Source organism: Spermophilus citellus (genome assembly GCF_964194105.1).
Source record: "Spermophilus citellus genome assembly, chromosome: 13".
In the NCBI taxonomy this organism is placed as follows: Eukaryota; Metazoa; Chordata; class Mammalia; order Rodentia; family Sciuridae; genus Spermophilus; species Spermophilus citellus.
The window spans coordinates 56,270,730-56,289,092 of NC_138193.1; the positions used below are offsets into that span (position 1 = coordinate 56,270,730).

At 39.3% G+C, this 18,363-nt stretch overlaps 1 protein-coding gene and 1 pseudogene across 14 annotated transcripts in view; one reads left to right on the top strand and one right to left on the bottom strand.

Moving 5' to 3' along the window:
• The window catches only part of ZNF638 (zinc finger protein 638), a 124,875-nt gene that overhangs the window by 63,108 nt on the left and 43,404 nt on the right, over nt 1-18,363 (bottom strand). For 3 of the 13 annotated variants that reach the window (XM_081264306.1, XM_081264305.1, XM_081264317.1), the window contains exon 2: nt 15,693-15,789. The exons of 4 other annotated variants lie outside the window; for them this stretch is intronic. In XM_081264306.1, the coding sequence (XP_081120432.1) occupies nt 15,693-15,789 (97 nt within the window). Of the gene's footprint in view, nt 1-6,240; nt 6,375-6,935; nt 7,086-7,686; nt 7,750-15,692; nt 15,790-18,363 lie in introns of those variants that run through there. 6 more of the 13 variants (XM_081264309.1, XM_081264308.1, XM_081264313.1 and 3 more) reach the window with 5 other exon arrangements.
• On the top strand, nt 16,689-17,659 carry LOC308632411 (small ribosomal subunit protein uS2-like; annotated as a pseudogene). The gene has a single exon. The product of its transcript is annotated as a small ribosomal subunit protein uS2-like (transcript).

An 18,363-nucleotide genomic window follows, 5' to 3' on the forward strand; every position in this document is an offset into this window, starting at 1 on the left:
GGCAAATAGGACCAACAGGTAAACAGAACAGTGAAGGCATTCAATACCCAGTTCCAACTGTTTCTGAGGCCTAATCACATCCTTGCCTTCCCCAACATTTGGTTACTTGCTTCTTTCATGGATAACACAGGCCAAAAAATATTCGCATTCAGCTGAAAGTAGGTTCAAAAATCACCAAGTAAACATACTTAAAGTACTTGACTGAATGAATGCCTTAAAATAACAAAACCAAGTACAAAAAAACATATATAGTATATCATATTTGTCAAAAAAGGGAAATAGGAAAATATACACATATCTGCTTATGGGTACAAAATAAAACAGCACAGAACACAATGAAGTGGGTTATTTATAAAAGGTAATGGACAGCAAGGACTTAAGGGATATGAAAATGATATTTTATGGAGTAAATAAATCCTTTTTTGGAGGGTGGGGTGTATGGCAACTGAACCCAGGGGCACTTTACCACTGAGCTACATCCTTGGCCCTTTTTTATTTTAATTTAAGTTGCTTAAGGCCTTGCTAAATTGCAGAGGCTGGACTCAAATTTGCAATCCTCCCACCACCCGCCAAACAAAGCACCAAGGGCTGGCATCATAGGTGCATGCCACCATGCCCAGTCCTGGAATACACCTTATGTTGTTTTTTGTTTGTTTGTTTGTTTTGTTCCTAACACACCGGAGGCAAGTTCTCTCTACAACTGAGTTAGTTAGCTTTTATAATATAGTTTTGAATTTCGGAAGCATGTTAAGAATCTACATACTTTTAAAAAATATTAAATCAACAAGGTTGGGAAGGAGAGAAATACCTCAAACTGAAAGCAAACTAATTCAATCATATTTTAAATGAATACTACAACCCACTGAAGAGGAAAAAGAAAAATTCAGTAACTTATAACTCACTATTCAATTTATATACCTCAGTTCTGATACAGCTGAGGGAATGGGAACAATTCTTCACTCATTTAATAGGTTTGGGAGTTTTGTTTTTTGTTTTATGTTTTTGGATAGTAATACGGATGAAGTCATGCTAAAACTACTCTAGATTATATCCTAGGAATGAGCAAATAAGTAAATGTTTTGATGGTGTTGGGAACCAGTGCTCTCACAATGTGGAAAGCAAGACATACAAATGTGAAATGGGAGAAAGCAAGAAAGATCTGAACAGTAAAAACTCATAAAACACTGAGAAAACCAACAAGAGTCCATAAGTCCATATCAATAAATCAATCAATGAAGGAGAAGGGAAGACTCTTATTGAGCGTTGACCTTCCACTAGTAAATTTAGGGAACAACTAGAGTTGGAAAATCATTTTTAAACTATCAGTAAAGAATGGTTCAGGCAAGAATCATTAGCAAATGTTACATCCAGAAGCAAATTTTGATGAGTGGGACATATACATGGTCTTAAACCATCTTTCCTAGCAAACATGTTACACAAAACATGTCCAACATAGTATGACCCATGAAGTCATACTATGAAGGGCAGATGGACATCACACGCCTCCAGATCTGATATCCTGAGGACATACCATTATTTACGCAATTTTTCCACCCAGGGATGCATAATTTGAAATTTGATTAATCAAGAGAAAATATCAGACAAAAATCAAAGTGAGAAATGTTCTGTTAAAAAGAAGAGCAAAGCCAGGCACTGGTGGTGCACGCCTGTAAACCCAGCACTCAGGAAGCTGAGGCAGGAGGATCGAGAGTTCAAAGACAGCCTCAGCAAAAGCGACGTGCTAAGCAACTCAGTGAGACCCTGTCTCTAAATAAAATACAAATCAGGGCTGGGGATGTGACTCAGTAGCCTAGTACCCCTGAGTTCACTCCCCAGTACACCCCCCAAAAAAGAAGAGCAAAGACGACTGTATACCCCAAAATGTCAACTTCACAAAAAATAAAGGTAGCTACAGAAATGTTTTAGATTAAAGAAGACTAAAGAGATATAACAACTAGATGCAGTATCCCAGCCTAGATGATCCTGTACTAGAAGGGAAAAAAATGCTATAATCGACTTTATTGGATCATATGAGGAAAACCAGAATACAAATTCAGATTTAAGAATTTTAACAATTTTAAGTTTACTAAAGTTGTTAACTATAATATTACAAAACATCTTGTTCTTAGGAAATATACACTAAAGTATGTAGGGATAAAAAAGCACAACATAGGCAACTTACTATCAAATTGTTCAGATAAAAAGTAAGTTTTGTGTGTGCGTGTGTGTGTGTGTACACACATGCACCATGCACAGAAGGGAGAAAAGGAATTCATTCCGTCACCCAAAGCTTAAATTCATTAAAAAATAGTTAAATTATCCAACATTTTATGTACAACACTGGACTTTATAACTTAATTGTATACTAGGTCAAAAAGATTATAAGCAAATATGACAAGAGACATAAAAAAGATCAGCAGCCCCAAAACTCATTTTTTAATCTGACCCTTCTTTTTCTACTTCATGTTCCGTCCCCAACTACTGTTAGTCAGTCCATTACGCAATCTATAATAATCCAATCTTTGGGGAAATTTGCACTGATCCAAAGATATCCACCCCTGCAAGGAGAGGTGCCAGTGAATGATTTCATACAAAATTGGCTTACTCCCATAAGCAAAAATTAACACTATTAATTCAGCTTTAGAGAGATACTATAGCCCAATGTTTAAAAATTTAGACCTTATATTCAGTGTTATAATTCTGGTCCTGCTACTTAATAACAATGGGACCTTGAGCACACAGATTAACCTAAGTTTCATCATTTAAAAATCCAAATAAAAACAGAACACTCAGAATGTTGTCATGCAGATTAAAATTATAACTGGAGCTCAAAAAATGCTAGATAAGTAAATAAAATGCTTTACGTAAGAAGCAGGTAGATATCTGTTCCTTTTATTAAGACTGGGTAAATTCTGAAAATTTCAATATATTAGAAATAGAAATAGGAATTAATTGCTTATTTCCACCTTTCTCGCAGTCATTCCTAAATTCAGATTTAGCATTACTGACTACATTTTAAAGTCATATCAAAATTCACTAATTCAGATAAAGCAAAGCCATTATATAAATGTATCATTTAATGCATAAAAAGCAAGGTTTTTCTTCAACAAGAAAGAACAGGTAGGTGGGGAGTTTATAATTAGGCCTAAAAGATGTATCAACCAACTGCAACCAATTATAAGCAACTGCTCCGATTATGAATCTCACACAGATCCTGACTCCAACAAACTTTATATATGCACGTGTGTGACAAATAACAAGTAGGAAATCTAAAAACTGCCTTAATATCTGATATTATTATATTTTAAAATTATTAACAATTATATCATCATTAAAAATTGGTAATGGCTATTTTAGATGTGATAAGCAATTTCCCTAAACATTTTAGAAAATATTTTGAACTATATATTAAAGAACTGATCACAGACATAGGATTTGCTTAAAAACAGGGTGAACATCTGGGTGCAGTGGCACACACCTGTAATCCTAGCAGTTTGGTAGGCTAAGGCAGGAGGATCATGAGTTCAAAGCCAGCCTCAGCAACTTTGTGAGGCCCTAAGCAACTCAGTGAGACAGTCCCTAAATAAAATTTTTAAAAAGGGCTGCTGGGCTCAGTGGTTAAGTATTCCTGGGTTCAATCCCCAGTACCAAAAAACAAACAAACAAACAAACAAACAAACAAAAAAAAAACAACAAAGGGTGAAGGGTAAGGGTAGAAATTAGACGAGATTGAATATTAGCTTTTTTACTTTTATTTATTCATTTTTTATTTTTTGCAGTACCGGGGATCAAAGTAGGGCATGATATCCAAGTGTTCTACCACTGGGCTATACCCTAGCCCCAGACTGTTAGCTTATAATTATTGAAGCTGGATGACAGGTACTTGGATGAATCATTATGTAATTATCTTTTTTGCATATATTTAAAATTTCCATAATAAAATGTTTAAAAAATGTTTTAAAAAGTTAAAAAAAAATTAACTGTTAAAATACAATTCAGAAGGTTGGCAACTTTCACTCAGCAAGACAACAGAAAAATTAGTTGAAAGTTTTTACCTATGCTTTAGGTAGGGAGCTTGTAGACTTAAATACTTAGGTTATGAAAGATAGACAATAGAAATAAGACAGGTGAAAAGTACAAAAATTTAATACAGACTGGAAAAATAAGTACATGTTGGTCTTTAAAGAATTGAAAAACAATCCAAAATATACGTAACCCCAAGATAACTACTAAGATAATATATGCACCTTAAAGCTAACTCTCCTGCTCCCTGAACTTTCTTATTTTCATTCCAAAATGCTTTTATTCTTGATCCTCACTGATTATTATTACACCTGTGGGTTTTATTTCTACATTTTTTCCTCACCATTCTTTCTTTCTATTATTCTTGTTTTCCATATACTTATTTTCCTTCCACTTCCAACCACCAAATTCAGACTACACAAAGTTGAAGCAATGAAAAGAGTAAATAAGTTGGATACAAGTGGAGAGCTTATTAGCTTTAGCCAAAAACAAATATTTTCAAGGTGGAGAATCTCTGAACCACATTTCAATATTCATTAACTCCTGTTACCTTGCAAAACAGCCTAAACTTTACTAATGAATACCTTTACAAGAAGCACTGTTTCTCAGTATGTAACACATGTAAGAATGGCCAGATTTATTCAAACCTTGATCAATATACATTAACGCACAATGGAAAGGGAATATCGTCCAGGCTCTAGCAACTACTGAGTTCATTCACCCAACTTCTGCATATCCAATATGTACCAATCATGCAAACAGATACAAAGACTAACACAATCATGTAATACATTATTACCATGTTTTGAAAAGTGCAAGAGAAGCATAAAGTTTATAGAAGCCCAAAATATTTAAATGAAAGATTATCTCTGAACTCTAAAATTCTATTAATTGAATCTAAATTATTTTAAGCCTCTTCTTAATTAAAAAGCAATATTCCCAAACTGTAATTTTCTATCAAAAAATGTTGCCTAAGAACTTTAAAATCTGGATTAAAATTAACAACATTTATTAAGAGACTAATATGTATCAAGGGATAGGAGCTTTCCATATTTTGTCTCAACAGTGACCCAAAAAAACTCAAGCAGAAAGCAGTTAGCATCACCACTTTACAAATAAACAAAATTTCATAAAGACAAAAATAACTTGTCCCAAGTCTCACACAGTTAAAAGGAAAATAGGGATCTGAATCCAGATCTTCAAAGTCTATTCTTCCCATGAAACTGTCTCTCATTTTTTTCCATTACATTAAAACAAAACTTTCTGAAATCACCTTAAGAGCACCACCAAAAAAAAAGAAAGAAAAAAACCTATAAGACAGCCATAAAGTGACAACTGATTATGAAAATATTTTACACACTAGTTTCTATCATACAACCCTCCATAACAAAATACTAAGAAAAAAATTATGAAACAAATATAACCAATATATAAGGTGACAAATATATGCGACAAACATTTTCTGAAAACCAGTTAATAAAAAACAAATTAGATTTTGTGGTTTCTTTCAACTGTTTTATCATTACCCCTACTTGGTCCAAGGAAGGAATGGCCCAGCACATTTTAGCATATTAATATGGTGGATTCCACACAATTATTTTTAAGTACATATAATAACACAGGGACACAAAGTGTATGTGAAATGCTGTCAAACAAATTTCATTTAAAAAATACAACATAAGCCCATTAAATCTAGAATGCCAATCATTAACATTTAAAGCAATCTTTTAGTAATGTAACATGCAAGTTTATTTTTCTGTGTAAACGTCCTTAAATTTATCTGCATTTTGTAAATTTCTTTTTCCAGGTTTTTTAAATTGCTAATCTGAAAAATGAGTTAACCTTTTGCAACAAATGACGAAAGAGGATTGGGAGTGGGGGTTATTAATTCCAAAGCTGGTTAGGAAAAGAATCTCAATCAATATAAGCCGGTGACAATTTTTCTTCCGAACTCCTTCACATTCGTCGTATTTCCTCCCCTCCTTCCAAATTTCGCCTAAAGGCAAATTTTAAGGTTAAGAAAAATTAGTTGGCGGTGGCCCTCATTGTCTAGCTTAATTGAAAATTTTGTAAGGTTAAGTCTCCCACCTTCACAATTAACTCAAACAACAAAAGATGTTTCAAACATCCTCAAGGATTCGAGCATGGGGTAGATACATTTTCCCCAACAGATCGCCCCCTCTAAAGCTAGGAATCACACAAAAACTAATTACTGACGTTCTGTATTCACGATTCCTCCGAGAAACGTGGAAATAAGTATCACCGCCATTTACGAGCCCTCAGTATCCCACACAGAGGTGACGTTTTCTCCGCGCAAGGAAGCACAGGGAACAGTGGCCGACAAAAGGCGCTGGATCGCATCATCCCCCTCCACCCCAAATCCCCCAGCCCCAAACGCAAACACGCTCTTCTCCGCATGCTTCTTGCACAATGTCGCTGGCCTGAGGACTCGGCTCAAACTCCGCCGCCTCCTTGGGCGGAGGGGCATGGCTCCTCCCTCCTCGGGCTCCCTCACCACCGCTTCCACGGCTGTCAGGCCTGGCGCGGGCCTCCGCAGGCCCTGCGCCCAAGGGGAAGGGGCCGCCCGGCCTTGCCAAAGGGCTCTTCTCGTTCCTCGGCCCGTGCAGCGGCGTCAGCTGCTCTTTCCGACGCAGGCTCCGGCGCCCAATCGAGCGCTCCTGGGCAGCGAGGCGAGCAAACGCGCGAGCGGGACCACCCAGCACCCCTTCTCTTGCCATCCCGGGGGTCCCCCAGCTCCTCCCGCCCCCGCCGTCTGCTCGCCGCCATTTTGTGCGCAGCCGCTGCGACACACATACAATAGTCGGCCCGGACACCACAGGAAAGGCGCAGGACCCCCACGCTTCGAGCCTCCGCCTTCCAGCCCCCTGCTCCCCACAAGGCAGCGGTCCTACCTATGCCTACCGACTAACAGCCGGATCCCATTTGCGCCCCACACAGTCTAGCACTCTGCGTTCAGTCGCGAAGCCGAAGAAGCTACCGCCTCCAGCGAGCTGCACGCATGCGCGCCCCTCCAGCACCAAAGAGTCCTAAGCGGCTCCTGGCGCCTGCGTACCTCCAGCACCCGCGCTCACCCGAAGAACCAGAGAGGACCAGGGGCAGCCTGCTTCCGGAAGGGGGCGCTGCGGTGCTGTGGCGTGCTCCGGCGCCCTCTGCCGACTTGAGCATAGTGTTAGTCAATGACTTTGCCTGTTGTGAGCCCATAAACTATACTCCCTCTTTGAAGACCTATAGTGTCTCACTTCCTCCATGAAGTTTCCCATGATCATTTCCCCTTCAGTAATAACATTAAAACAAGTAATGCCTGCCACTTAATATCAAGATGCTTTGTACAAATAAAGTTTATTCCTCCTATCTTTATCGTTTCACCTTGCACTGTTTTTTTTTTAATTCCTATGGCAATCACATGATGTATATCGTGGCCACTCAAAATGCCAGGAAATTAGATACTGAGCTAAAAGCTTAACTCTGGAAATCCTATTATACACCATTTCACACTAATGCCTCTGCGGTAGGCATTCATAATGCCATTAAAAACCTTGCACTGAGAGAAATGAATTTTTTTCAGTGCTTTATCTTTTCAAGATGACTCTATTATATCAGTATAAAAACTTAATCATTAAACAAAATATGGTAAACCCCTACCTTCCAGATACCACGCAAATCACAGCACCCACTTTGAGGCTCACACATCAGTTTTAGCTGGCACCCATACTCATATTGAAATAAGCAGAGGAAAGGCTAAAAGACGAATCTTAAAAAAAAAAAAAAAAAAAAAAAAAAAAAACAACATTTGGCAACAAGCCAAAAACAAATAAATAACCAACCAGTTCTCCCTAAACCCTGGTTAACCAATAGTATAAACTTATCTGATGAGTTTAATTCCATGTTTCTTTATATTCACACAATGTGTGATTAACATGAAACAAAAAAAAAATGTTCTTTATTCTTTTTTTCCCCAAAATGTACACATTATCTTGATATTTGCTTTTCTGATTTGCAGCAGTCTGGCTGGACACAAAATCAGGAGCCACTCAAACAGGAACAGGCTGGACACAAAATCAGGAGCCACTCAAACAGGTTTATTTAAAAATAAACTCCCTCCAATGCCCTGTATGCTCCTAGGAAATATGCCAACCCACACTGGTGTTCTCCCCAGACACCACAACAGGAAATCCCTCCTCCCGAATTCCCTCCTACTGCTCTTCCCCAACCAATGGGAACTCTCCAGGAGTCCCCTAGCAGGCCCAGGTGAACAGCAGGGGTCTAATATCCATTTGAATGCAGATCTTAACATAATCATATCATCTCAATGGCTTGCTGGCCTCACCTTTCAACCAAAAATGCCATACATCATTACTACTTGGCTATAGCTCTTAGCACTGATTACTGACATTTCTCCAGGTAAGCCATGTAGATTCTCTCTTTAATAGTTGTATAAATGTGTAGTATATAGTTGCACCATCAATTATTCAACCTGTTGTGGTACCCTGAAGTTGCTCCCAGTCTTTTTTGCTACTAAAATTATTACCATATACAAATTGACTTACCAAATGATGCTTTAATTTCTAAAGGCTAGAATCCCAAGAGTGGGACTATTATATAAATATTATACAAATATTTATATAATATATGTGTACATATATTAAAATACATAATTTTAATAGTTGCCAGAATATTTCCCAAAAAGCCTATACAAATTTCCACTTACACTAAATATGCAGGAGAATAATCATTTACCCACAAACTCGTTTCTTTCTCTAAAACCTGTAATACTTTAAATATCATTGGCTTGTCTGTTCTTTTAATGTTTGATAAAATTCATCTTGGAAATATCTTGTCTGGTGCTTTATTTATGAGAGCTATTCTTCAACAATTTTATCTAGATATTTTACAACATTTAATTTGATAAGAATTTCTCTCCTCCATAATTTGGTTAACAATTACAGTTTCTGAAAAGCATTCATTGAATCTAGGTTTTCCAATTAAGTTTTCTACTATTGATCAAAGTAATCTCTTAAATTTTCTTTCATTCCCTTCAGGTAGACTTCACCTGTGGTTTTATTTATTTCTACATTTGCCACCTTCTGAAAGGGTAAAGTTTCTAAACTGGAAAGCTTGAATTAAAATGTAAAAGATTAGGTATTATTAAGTTCCTCTGTTACACCCAGATTCCTGAGATAGTTAAGACAACGCCCTACTGGCCATTCAGCCTAGGGCCCTGTGCAGTTTGTCACAGGGCCCGAACCAATCAGTTTGAATGTGTACCCAGTTTAGAAGTGACCAATCACCCCTGCCCAGCCTGTTCCCGCCAATGAATGGACTAATCATGTATCAGAGTTGTTCAATTTTCCCGCGCCTCATGATGATTTGTTCTGATGTATGCAAAGCCCCCCACCCTCTCCAAAAAGTGTACTTAAGCTCTGCTTGACCTCTGCTCTGGGCTCTGGGCTGCTCTCCCTTCTTGAGTGAGCACAGAGTCCCAGCGCGCTGGAACGGATCCAATAAATCCCCCTTGCAATTGCATGAAGCTAGTCTCGTGGTCTCTTTCTCCGACGTTTCGCCGGACCCTTACACTTCCAACACATCAAAAAAAATTTTTTTTCTTGTGCTACCGGGGACTGAGCCCTGGGGCACCCCAATCCTTTTAAATTTTTACTTTGAGACAGGGTATCACCCACTTGCCCAGGCTGCCCTTGAACTTGGGACCCTCCTGCCCCAGTCTCCCAAGTACCTGATATTCTGTGCCCCACCACACCTGGTTTATCTTTTTCTTATGTATCTTCCTCCATCAGAATATGAGCTCCATGAAGTCAGGGATATTTCTTCATTGCATTCCAAGAATGATACTTAACACAGAGTAGAAAAACCAGTAAATATTTATTGAAAGAACAAATGAAAGCCAGGCACAGTGGCACATGCCTGTAATTCCAGTGATTTAGGAGCCTGAGGCAGGATGATCACAAGGCATGGTCAGCCTCAGCAACTTAGTGAAACCCTAAATTACTTAGCAAGACCCTATCTCAAAATCAAAAATAAAAAGGCTGGTGATGTACTTCAGTGATAAGCACCCCTGGGTTCAACCCCTAGTACCACACACACACATAAATGACTCTGATGGGTGAAAAATTGCATGTAACTATGGAATACAATTTTATACTTATTAGTCATGTACATTTCTTTATTTTAAAAACTCCTTTTCATATTCTTATATTTCTAATAAGTAGATAATCTCTTATTACAAGGTAGTTCTTACTACATAAGGAATATTAATTCTTTTCAACCACATTATAATTGGTTTTTCTCCATTAATGTTTTGTTTCTTTTGGTATTATAAACTTTCAGTCTTCATGCAATCAAATCTATGAACTTTTTCCTTTATGAATTCTAAGTTTTCTTTTTTAGACTAGAAAGCCTCCTCCTACTCCCAAGAAGATACATACCCAGAAATTATATAAAATTCTCCCAAAGTTTTCTGAGTTTGTTTGCAACTTCATAATTTTTCATATTTAGATGTTTAATTCATCTAACATTAATTTTATGATATGAGGTGGAAATCTAGCTTTATTTTCTTTGAAATGAATAAAGTCAATCATGAAGATTCCAGATATTAAGTAAATTATCCTTTTCCTGTATTCAAAATATGTCATACCTTTCCAAAATGAAGAACTATTTCATCCCTGTATATAAAAATGGATATATGACCCTTGCCTGAGGAGGCTGAGGCAAGAGGGTAGCAAGTTCAAGGCCAGCCTGAGCAACTTAGAGAGACCCTGTCTCAAAAATTAAAAGGGCTGGGGATATAGTTCAGGCAGTGTGCCTCTAAATTGATGGGAGGGTGTTTATGGACCTTCTGGCTTAATGATCTACTTGTTTACCCATGGATCAGTGCCATTTGGTCACTCATTAACTGATCCAACAAATATGTATTGTATACATTTTTAATTTTCTAGGTTATGATGTTTGACACTTTAAAAACCAGGGTAGTCTACTCTTTGAAGACCACCAAGGGCTCAACAAGAACATACCTTTGTTATGCAAACTAACAAATCCAGAGCCCTACTTTCTCCCTTGGTCCCTAGACTGAAGGAGGCCCTATTCTTCTGCCAGGATAATCCCAATGTCAGTTGTCAGGAACTAAGAACCATGCTTATCTCTTAGCACTTGCCTCAATTACTCAAACTAGCCAATTCTTAGCTGTTCACCTTGCCCCATCTTGCTTTTCCTTCAGAAACACTAATGAAAGCCTGTCCTATTGAAGCCAGATTTAAAATTAGGTAGTCAGTGTAGTTAGGTAAATTGGGTCTAATATCAGTGAAATCTAAAATGGAGGCCATGCTGAGAATGATTCCGGGAACGCAGGACAACTCATGGAATGGAAAGGCACTAGGCCAAAGTCCACCCCAAAGAAATGTTAATGTAACCCAGGGAACAGCCCCAGCAGATTTGAAGATAGCCCATCCCAAAGAAGTGTTAATAAAGTCCTTCCTGCCCAGATTACCTGTGTCCCAACCCTTCTACATTCCATCACCAAAACTATAAAAAGGGGAGACAACCGCACTTCCACGGATTCCACCTCTTGGGTCCCCTTCTTCCTCCAGGAGAAGTCTTTTCTGCTGTCCTTTAATAAACTTCTAATTTCTACTCTGACCTTGCCTCGGCATGCTCTCTGGTGTTATTCTTCAACATTGGGGAAGCAAGGTCTCATCACCAGTCAACAGCAGTAACACTATGCTTTGCCCTCCATCCTGCCCCTTCTTCCTGACTGACCTTGGTGTTTCCTCCTACAGACCTTTATGGCCTGCCATGCCTCCGGCCTCCAGCACCTATGAGTATGGTAATTCTGTTTTCCTGAGACTCTCCTATGTCTCCTCTTGTTGTGGCTATGCCTGGCTATCTTCCAAAAGAACATATAAAAAAATATTACTTGAGGGTCTGCTCTGGCAGAAATTATGCTGTTCACCACAGAAAACTGAAAACTTCCTGCTGTCTAGTGACATAAAGCTGTTGTGATATTGTAGCACAACACACTATTCACGTGTTGTGATGATGCTGCCAGTTGTATAAAAATATAGTCCAAACAACTATCTATAAAGCACAAATGTGATGATAGTAAATGACCATGCGACTGGATTATGTATTTACTTTCCCATACTAGTTATCATTATTTTATAGTATACTCCTGCTCATAAAGTTTATTGCGTAACAGTATGCTATGGATGCCAGCAGCAACCTCAGGTTTACCATGGTTCTTGGCTACATCGAGTGATTGACCTATACCATCTAGGTTTGTGTAAGTATGTTCCACGATGTTCATAAATAGCTAAATCCTTCAAGATGCATTTCTCAGAATTATCCCCATCATTTTTTGGAGCGGTGGAGTACCAGGACTGAACTCAGGGGCACCTGACAACTGAACCACATCCCCAACCCTTTTTTGGTACTTCATTTAGAGACAGGGTCTCACTGAGTTGCTTCATGCCTCAATTTTGCTGAGGCTGGCTTTGAATTCTCAATTCTCCTGCCTTAGCCTCCAGAGCCACCACGATGACAGCATGTGCCACCATGCCCAGCTATCCTCATCATTAATTACATGATTTTCTCATTCCTTAGAGGCTGCAGATCCGAGGTCACAGTATCAGGAGGTTTAGTTTCTCCTGAGATCTCTCTCCTTGGCTTGCAGTTAAGCACCTTCTCACTGTGCTCTTACAAGGCTTTTTCTCTGTGCACATGCTCCCTTTTGTTTCTTCCTCTTCTCATAAGGAGACCAGTCACATTGGATGAGAGCCCCACCATTATGACCTCATTTAACCTTAACCACTCTTTAAAAGGCCAATCTCCCAATGTGGCCACTTTCTGAGGTACACTGGGAATTAAGGCCTCAATATGTGAACTCGGGCAGAGGACACACAATTGGGTCCACGACAAAGGCCATTTTAAAGGGGCTTTGGTTTTTATTGCGAATGAGAGAAAGGTTTTGAGCAAAGAAGTAACATAATTTGACCTGCAATACATTGAATACTTCTTCTATGTCACTTTGCTAGGTACTAGAAGATATTTCAGTGATCAAAACTCAAGTCCTGACCTCACAGATTTATACTTCAGTAGAAAAAATAAATAAGTACATAATGTGATAACATAAAAGTTTAAAAAATACAACAGGTAAAGGGGAAAATGATGAGGTGGGAACTAGGAGATACTTTAGATAGGGGAGTCAGGGGAGTCTTTTCTGATGAGACAACATCTGAGCAGAAATACAAAGGAAGACAAGGGAAGCCATGCAGATACCTGGAAGAACTTTGGGACCAAAGGAAACATCAAGCGCAAAGGCCCTGGTACTAACAAGAAGGCCAGCTCAGGTGAGGAAGAGTGACGGAAAGAGGACAAGATGAGAATGGAGAAAAAGGTGAGGGACCAGATTATGCAAAGTCTGACAGACACAGCAATATGTAACTCTGCACAAGACACTGGATTAGGAATTACAAGAGTCACCTCTCTGGCTCCTACTTTGATACAAAACTCATCAGATTTCAGTTTTATTACATGTAAAAGGTAAAAGAAGGGGAAATTAGATTGGCTTGTCCATAAGATGTATCTGGAAATCTCCTGTGCACCAAAAGCTACTCATCAAGACCTATGGCATTTCTAAGAAAAATACTCTTTATCATAGTCTGCTAGACCCATGATACTGTAGGTTTCTACGCTTTCTAGTCACCTTGAAAGGCTTCCGTAAATTCTCATTCCCAGCTAGAAGTGTCAGTATTCTTTATAGGGGGGGGAAAGATATTCTACTCATCATTGTCTTTATATTTTTTTTTTCTTTTTCCTTTTTCAGGGCTGAGGACAAAACTCAGGGCCTTGTGTCTGCTAGGCAAGCCTTCTACTACCACTGAGCTAAATCCCCAACCCCCACCAATCCCAGCATCACTGTCTCTTTACCATAACTCTTATCCACAAATCCCTACCCTCTTCTTTCATCCACCCTGTTTTCTGATTGGCCAGACAACAAGAATTGAGTAGCTCTATCCAGCCTTCGGTTTCTGCCTGCTCAGCTCTGTCACAGCTCAAAGCCCAAAAGTATTAGAAAAAAAGAAGAGTCATCATGAACGTTCTCCTGTGATCTGTTAACTAAATGGGGCTTTGTCTCAATGACATAAAGCATCTCATCACTATTTCAGTTCAAGTGCAAATATTCTAATAAATACCATTTGGGGCAACTACTGGCCCTTCTTCTGTCTTTAGTTTCTAAATCTAAGTCCTGACATAGACAGAAGGCCATGATGAAAAGTCTGAGAAATCCCAAAATCCTTTCCTGTCCTTCAAAAGAAGGACGTCTAAAGGCTGAGACAGGAGGATTGCAAGTTTGAGAATAGCCTCAGCAACTTAGCAAGATCCTAAGCAACTTAGTGAAACCCCTATCTCAAAGAATAAAAAGGGATGTGGCTCAGTGGTAGAGTAGCCCTGGATTCAATCCTCAGTACCAAAAAAGAAAGAAAACTTGATTCTTACTGATCCTTGAATTTTGGAGATTATAAAGTACACCAAGGCATAATATATATAGAAGTTCAGAAAATTAGCAGTTTCTTTTCTGGAGTTTTATCAAAGCTAATGCAATGGTGAGAAGAAATCAGTTTGTCTCTTCTTGTTAAATGATTTTTAAATATGTTTGTTAATTTATATGATATACTTCTCTTCAAGAGATGAAACCTAATTCCCTTCCCCTTGAATGTGACAGACTTAGTTCATTGTTTTTAATGAAGAAAATGTGGCAGAAGTGATACTATGTGACTTTCAAGGTTATGTCATAAAAAAGGAGAGCAGTCGACTACCCACTTTCTCTTGGATTACTTATCCTAGGGAAAGCCAGCTTCCATGTTGTGTGGACATCCAAGTAGGCTGTTAAGAGGCCCACAGGGGCTGAACTTCTGTGGCACACACCGGCAATCACAGTGACTCAGGAGGCTGAGGCAGGAGGACTGCAAGTTCGAGCCAGCCTCAGCAAAAAGTTAGGCACTAAGCAATTCAGTGAGACCCTATCTCTAAATAAAACAGGGCTGGGAATGTGGCTCAGTGGTCGAGTGTCCTTGAGTCCAATCCCCAGTACAAAAAAAAAAAAAAAAAAAAAAATATATATATATATATATATATATATATATATACATTTATGTACACACACACACACACACACACACACACACACACACACACAGTACATCGTAAACTGACATCCTGAAAGCAACATCATAAGAACTGCCTAACTAAATTAATCTTCAATTCCTGACCCCCAGAAATAATTAAGATAAAAAATATTATTTTTTTAAATTAAGTTTGGGGATAAACTGTCTATACAGCAGTATATACCTAATATTCTTATCTGAAAATGAGGGAATCAATTCATTAAAACATGATTCAAAATCATAATCAATCAGTGGGCAATGAATTGGGCTTTAGAAACAACAGAATTTTAATCTAAGCTCTAATTTAAGCAATATTAATAATTAGTTTTCTCAAGCATAAAATGAGAATAATCCTTTACCTGAAGGATGATCATCTTATGAGCCCTTTACCCTGATAACACCGTGTACAGTGTACACATTACCTACAAAAGCAATTTAAGAAAGATCTAGCCAGATGGGCATGATGGTGCCTACCTGTAATCCCAGCAGCTCAGAAGGCTGAGGCAGGAAGATCACCAGTTCAAAGCCAGCTTTAGTGATGTAGCAAAGCCCTGAGAAACTTAGAGAGACCCTGTTTCAAAATGAAAAATAAAAAGGGCTGAGGGTATGGCTCAGTTGTTAAGTGCCCCTGGGTTCAATTCCTGATATAAAGGAAATAGAGGGGAGGGGAGAGGAGAGGGAAAGAAAAGGAAAGGAAAGAAAAGAAAGAAGGTAGGTATGGCATCACTCATCTGTAATCTCAGTTACTCTGGAGGCTGACGCAGGAGGATCACAAGTTCAAGCCCAGTCTAGGAAATTCAGTGAGACCCTATATCAAAATAAAAAATTTAAAGGTCACTGAGGGTATAGCTCAGTAGTAGACACTTGTCTAGCATGAATGAGGCCTGGGTTCAATCGGAAGGAAGGAAGGAAGGAAGGAAGGAAGGAAGGAAGGAAGGAAGGAAGGAAGGAGGCATTTTTCAGAATGGATGCAGGAAGAGTTTCATGGACATGCTTCACAGTGAGTGAATTAGCCACAACTGGTGAAAATTACTATTAAAAAATAGCCACTTGAAGTTCTATAGATTGTTCTAACAACAAATAGTGAATGACGAAATAGACTTACTAAAGAAAGAAATCTACCAAATCTTGGTAAGAACAGTGGGAGTCTCTGGCATTTGAATAACCTACTCATTTGTCATCTCAAAGCTCAGTGTGATGAAATCTCACTCTAGTTGGTATAGAGAAGATGGGCCTCCTCTTCTCTACCCCCCAAGAAATACAATCTCTCTCCAGAGGAACAAGCCATCAGCATCTCTCTTCAGTCTAGATTAGCAGAAAGGTCTGGGGCCCTTATTATGCCTAGTCCACATTTACAAGAGGGAGGCTCTACTCAGATAAAACAGGGCCCTGCTTTTCTGTGCTACCTAGAGAGGGGTTCATACAACAGTGTTCTGAATTCCTGTGATAACTTCATGGGAAACTTGCTCAATGTCTGAAACCCTTGAGGTCCTCCAAATGAAGAAGAAAGATGTCTTCAAATTCCTTTTAGCAGGGACCCACTTAGGTGGTACCAATCTTGATTTCCAGATGGAACAGTACATCTACAAAAGGGAAAGCAATGGTATCTACATCATTAATTTGAAGCAGAACTGGGAGAAGCTTCTCCTAACAATTTGTGCCACTGTAGCCACTGAAAGCCCTGCTGAGGTCAGCGTCCTACCCTAGGAATCCTGACCAGTGGCTGTGTTGAAGTTTGCTGCTCCACTAGAGCCACACCTTTTACTGGCCACTTTACTTCTGGAATCTTCACCAACAAGATCCAGACAACCTTCCAGGAGCCACATCATCTGGTGGTTACTGATCCCAGGTCTGACCACCAGCTTCTTACAGAGGCACTTTATTCAACCTGCCTGCCATCGCTATGTGCAACACAGATTCTCCTCTGCACTGTGTGGACATTGCCTTACCATGAGACAACAAGGGAACTCACCCCGTGGGGCTGATGTGGTGAATCTTCCCAGGTGCTGGCCCAGGAAGTTTTGAACACACATGGCATCATCTCCTCTGAACATTCCTTGCAGGTCGTGCCTGATCTTTAATTCTAGAGGCACTGAAGAGGCTGCCACTGAAAAGCCCATGACCAAGGAGGCATTTCAGGGTGAAGGAACGGCGCCGGCTCCTGAGTTCACTGCTACTCAACCTGAGGATGCAGACTGGTCTGCAGATGGGCAAGTAGCCTTTATGTCTATCTAGCAGTTCCCCACTGAAGATGGAGGGCCCAGCTAGCCACTGAAGACTGGTCTGTAGCACCCACTGCTAAGGCCACTGAATGGGCAGGAATAAGAGCGGTTTTGAGCTCTTCTTCCACAGCTCTTAAGCAAAATAGAAATAAAGTTCCTGGAAAACAAACATCAGTTTCAAAAATAATAATACTGGGCCTCCTCCCAACATGTTTTTAGGTCAGAATCCCACTCCAAGAGAGGTAAGCAGAGAAGATCAAAGGCTACTGCCCCTATCCAGAGGTCTGCTCTTAAACTAGGGTTGTCTTTCCACAGAAGTGGACCACTATTCCAAACTTCAACTCTGGAGCAGTGGCTCAGAGATTTTGCTCAGAGGAAGAGGCAGGCTATGAACAGACAAGTTCTCCTCAGGGGAAATGGCTTAATTTAGAACAGAGTACAAGTTCAAGTTTAGGGGCAGTCTCAGAGTCAATAGAGAAATTAGATAAGAAATTAAAAGGAAGCTGATAGTTTCACAATATCGATAAGCAAAAATGTAGGTCAGCAAATTTGCAAGAGAGAACTAGGGAAAGAGAAAGCCTCCTGGGAACAGCACAAACATCAGGAATTATTCTCAAAAACTATCTCTGCAAAGGAACATAAGTTTAATTCAATCAGACTTGGAGAAATTTATAACTCAGGGCATGGTCAGAAACAACAGGAAAATCAGCATGCAATTAATGTAGGCTTAAAGCTGGATGGGCGTGATGGTGCACATCTGTAATCTCAGCATTCAGGAGGCTGAGTTAGAAAGATCACAAGTTCGAGGCTAGCCTCTGCAACTTAGAGAGGACCTGTCTCAAAATTAAAATAATAATAATAATAATAAAGGTCTAGGATGTGTCTCAGTGGTAAAGTACCCCTGGGTTCAGTCCCTAGTACCA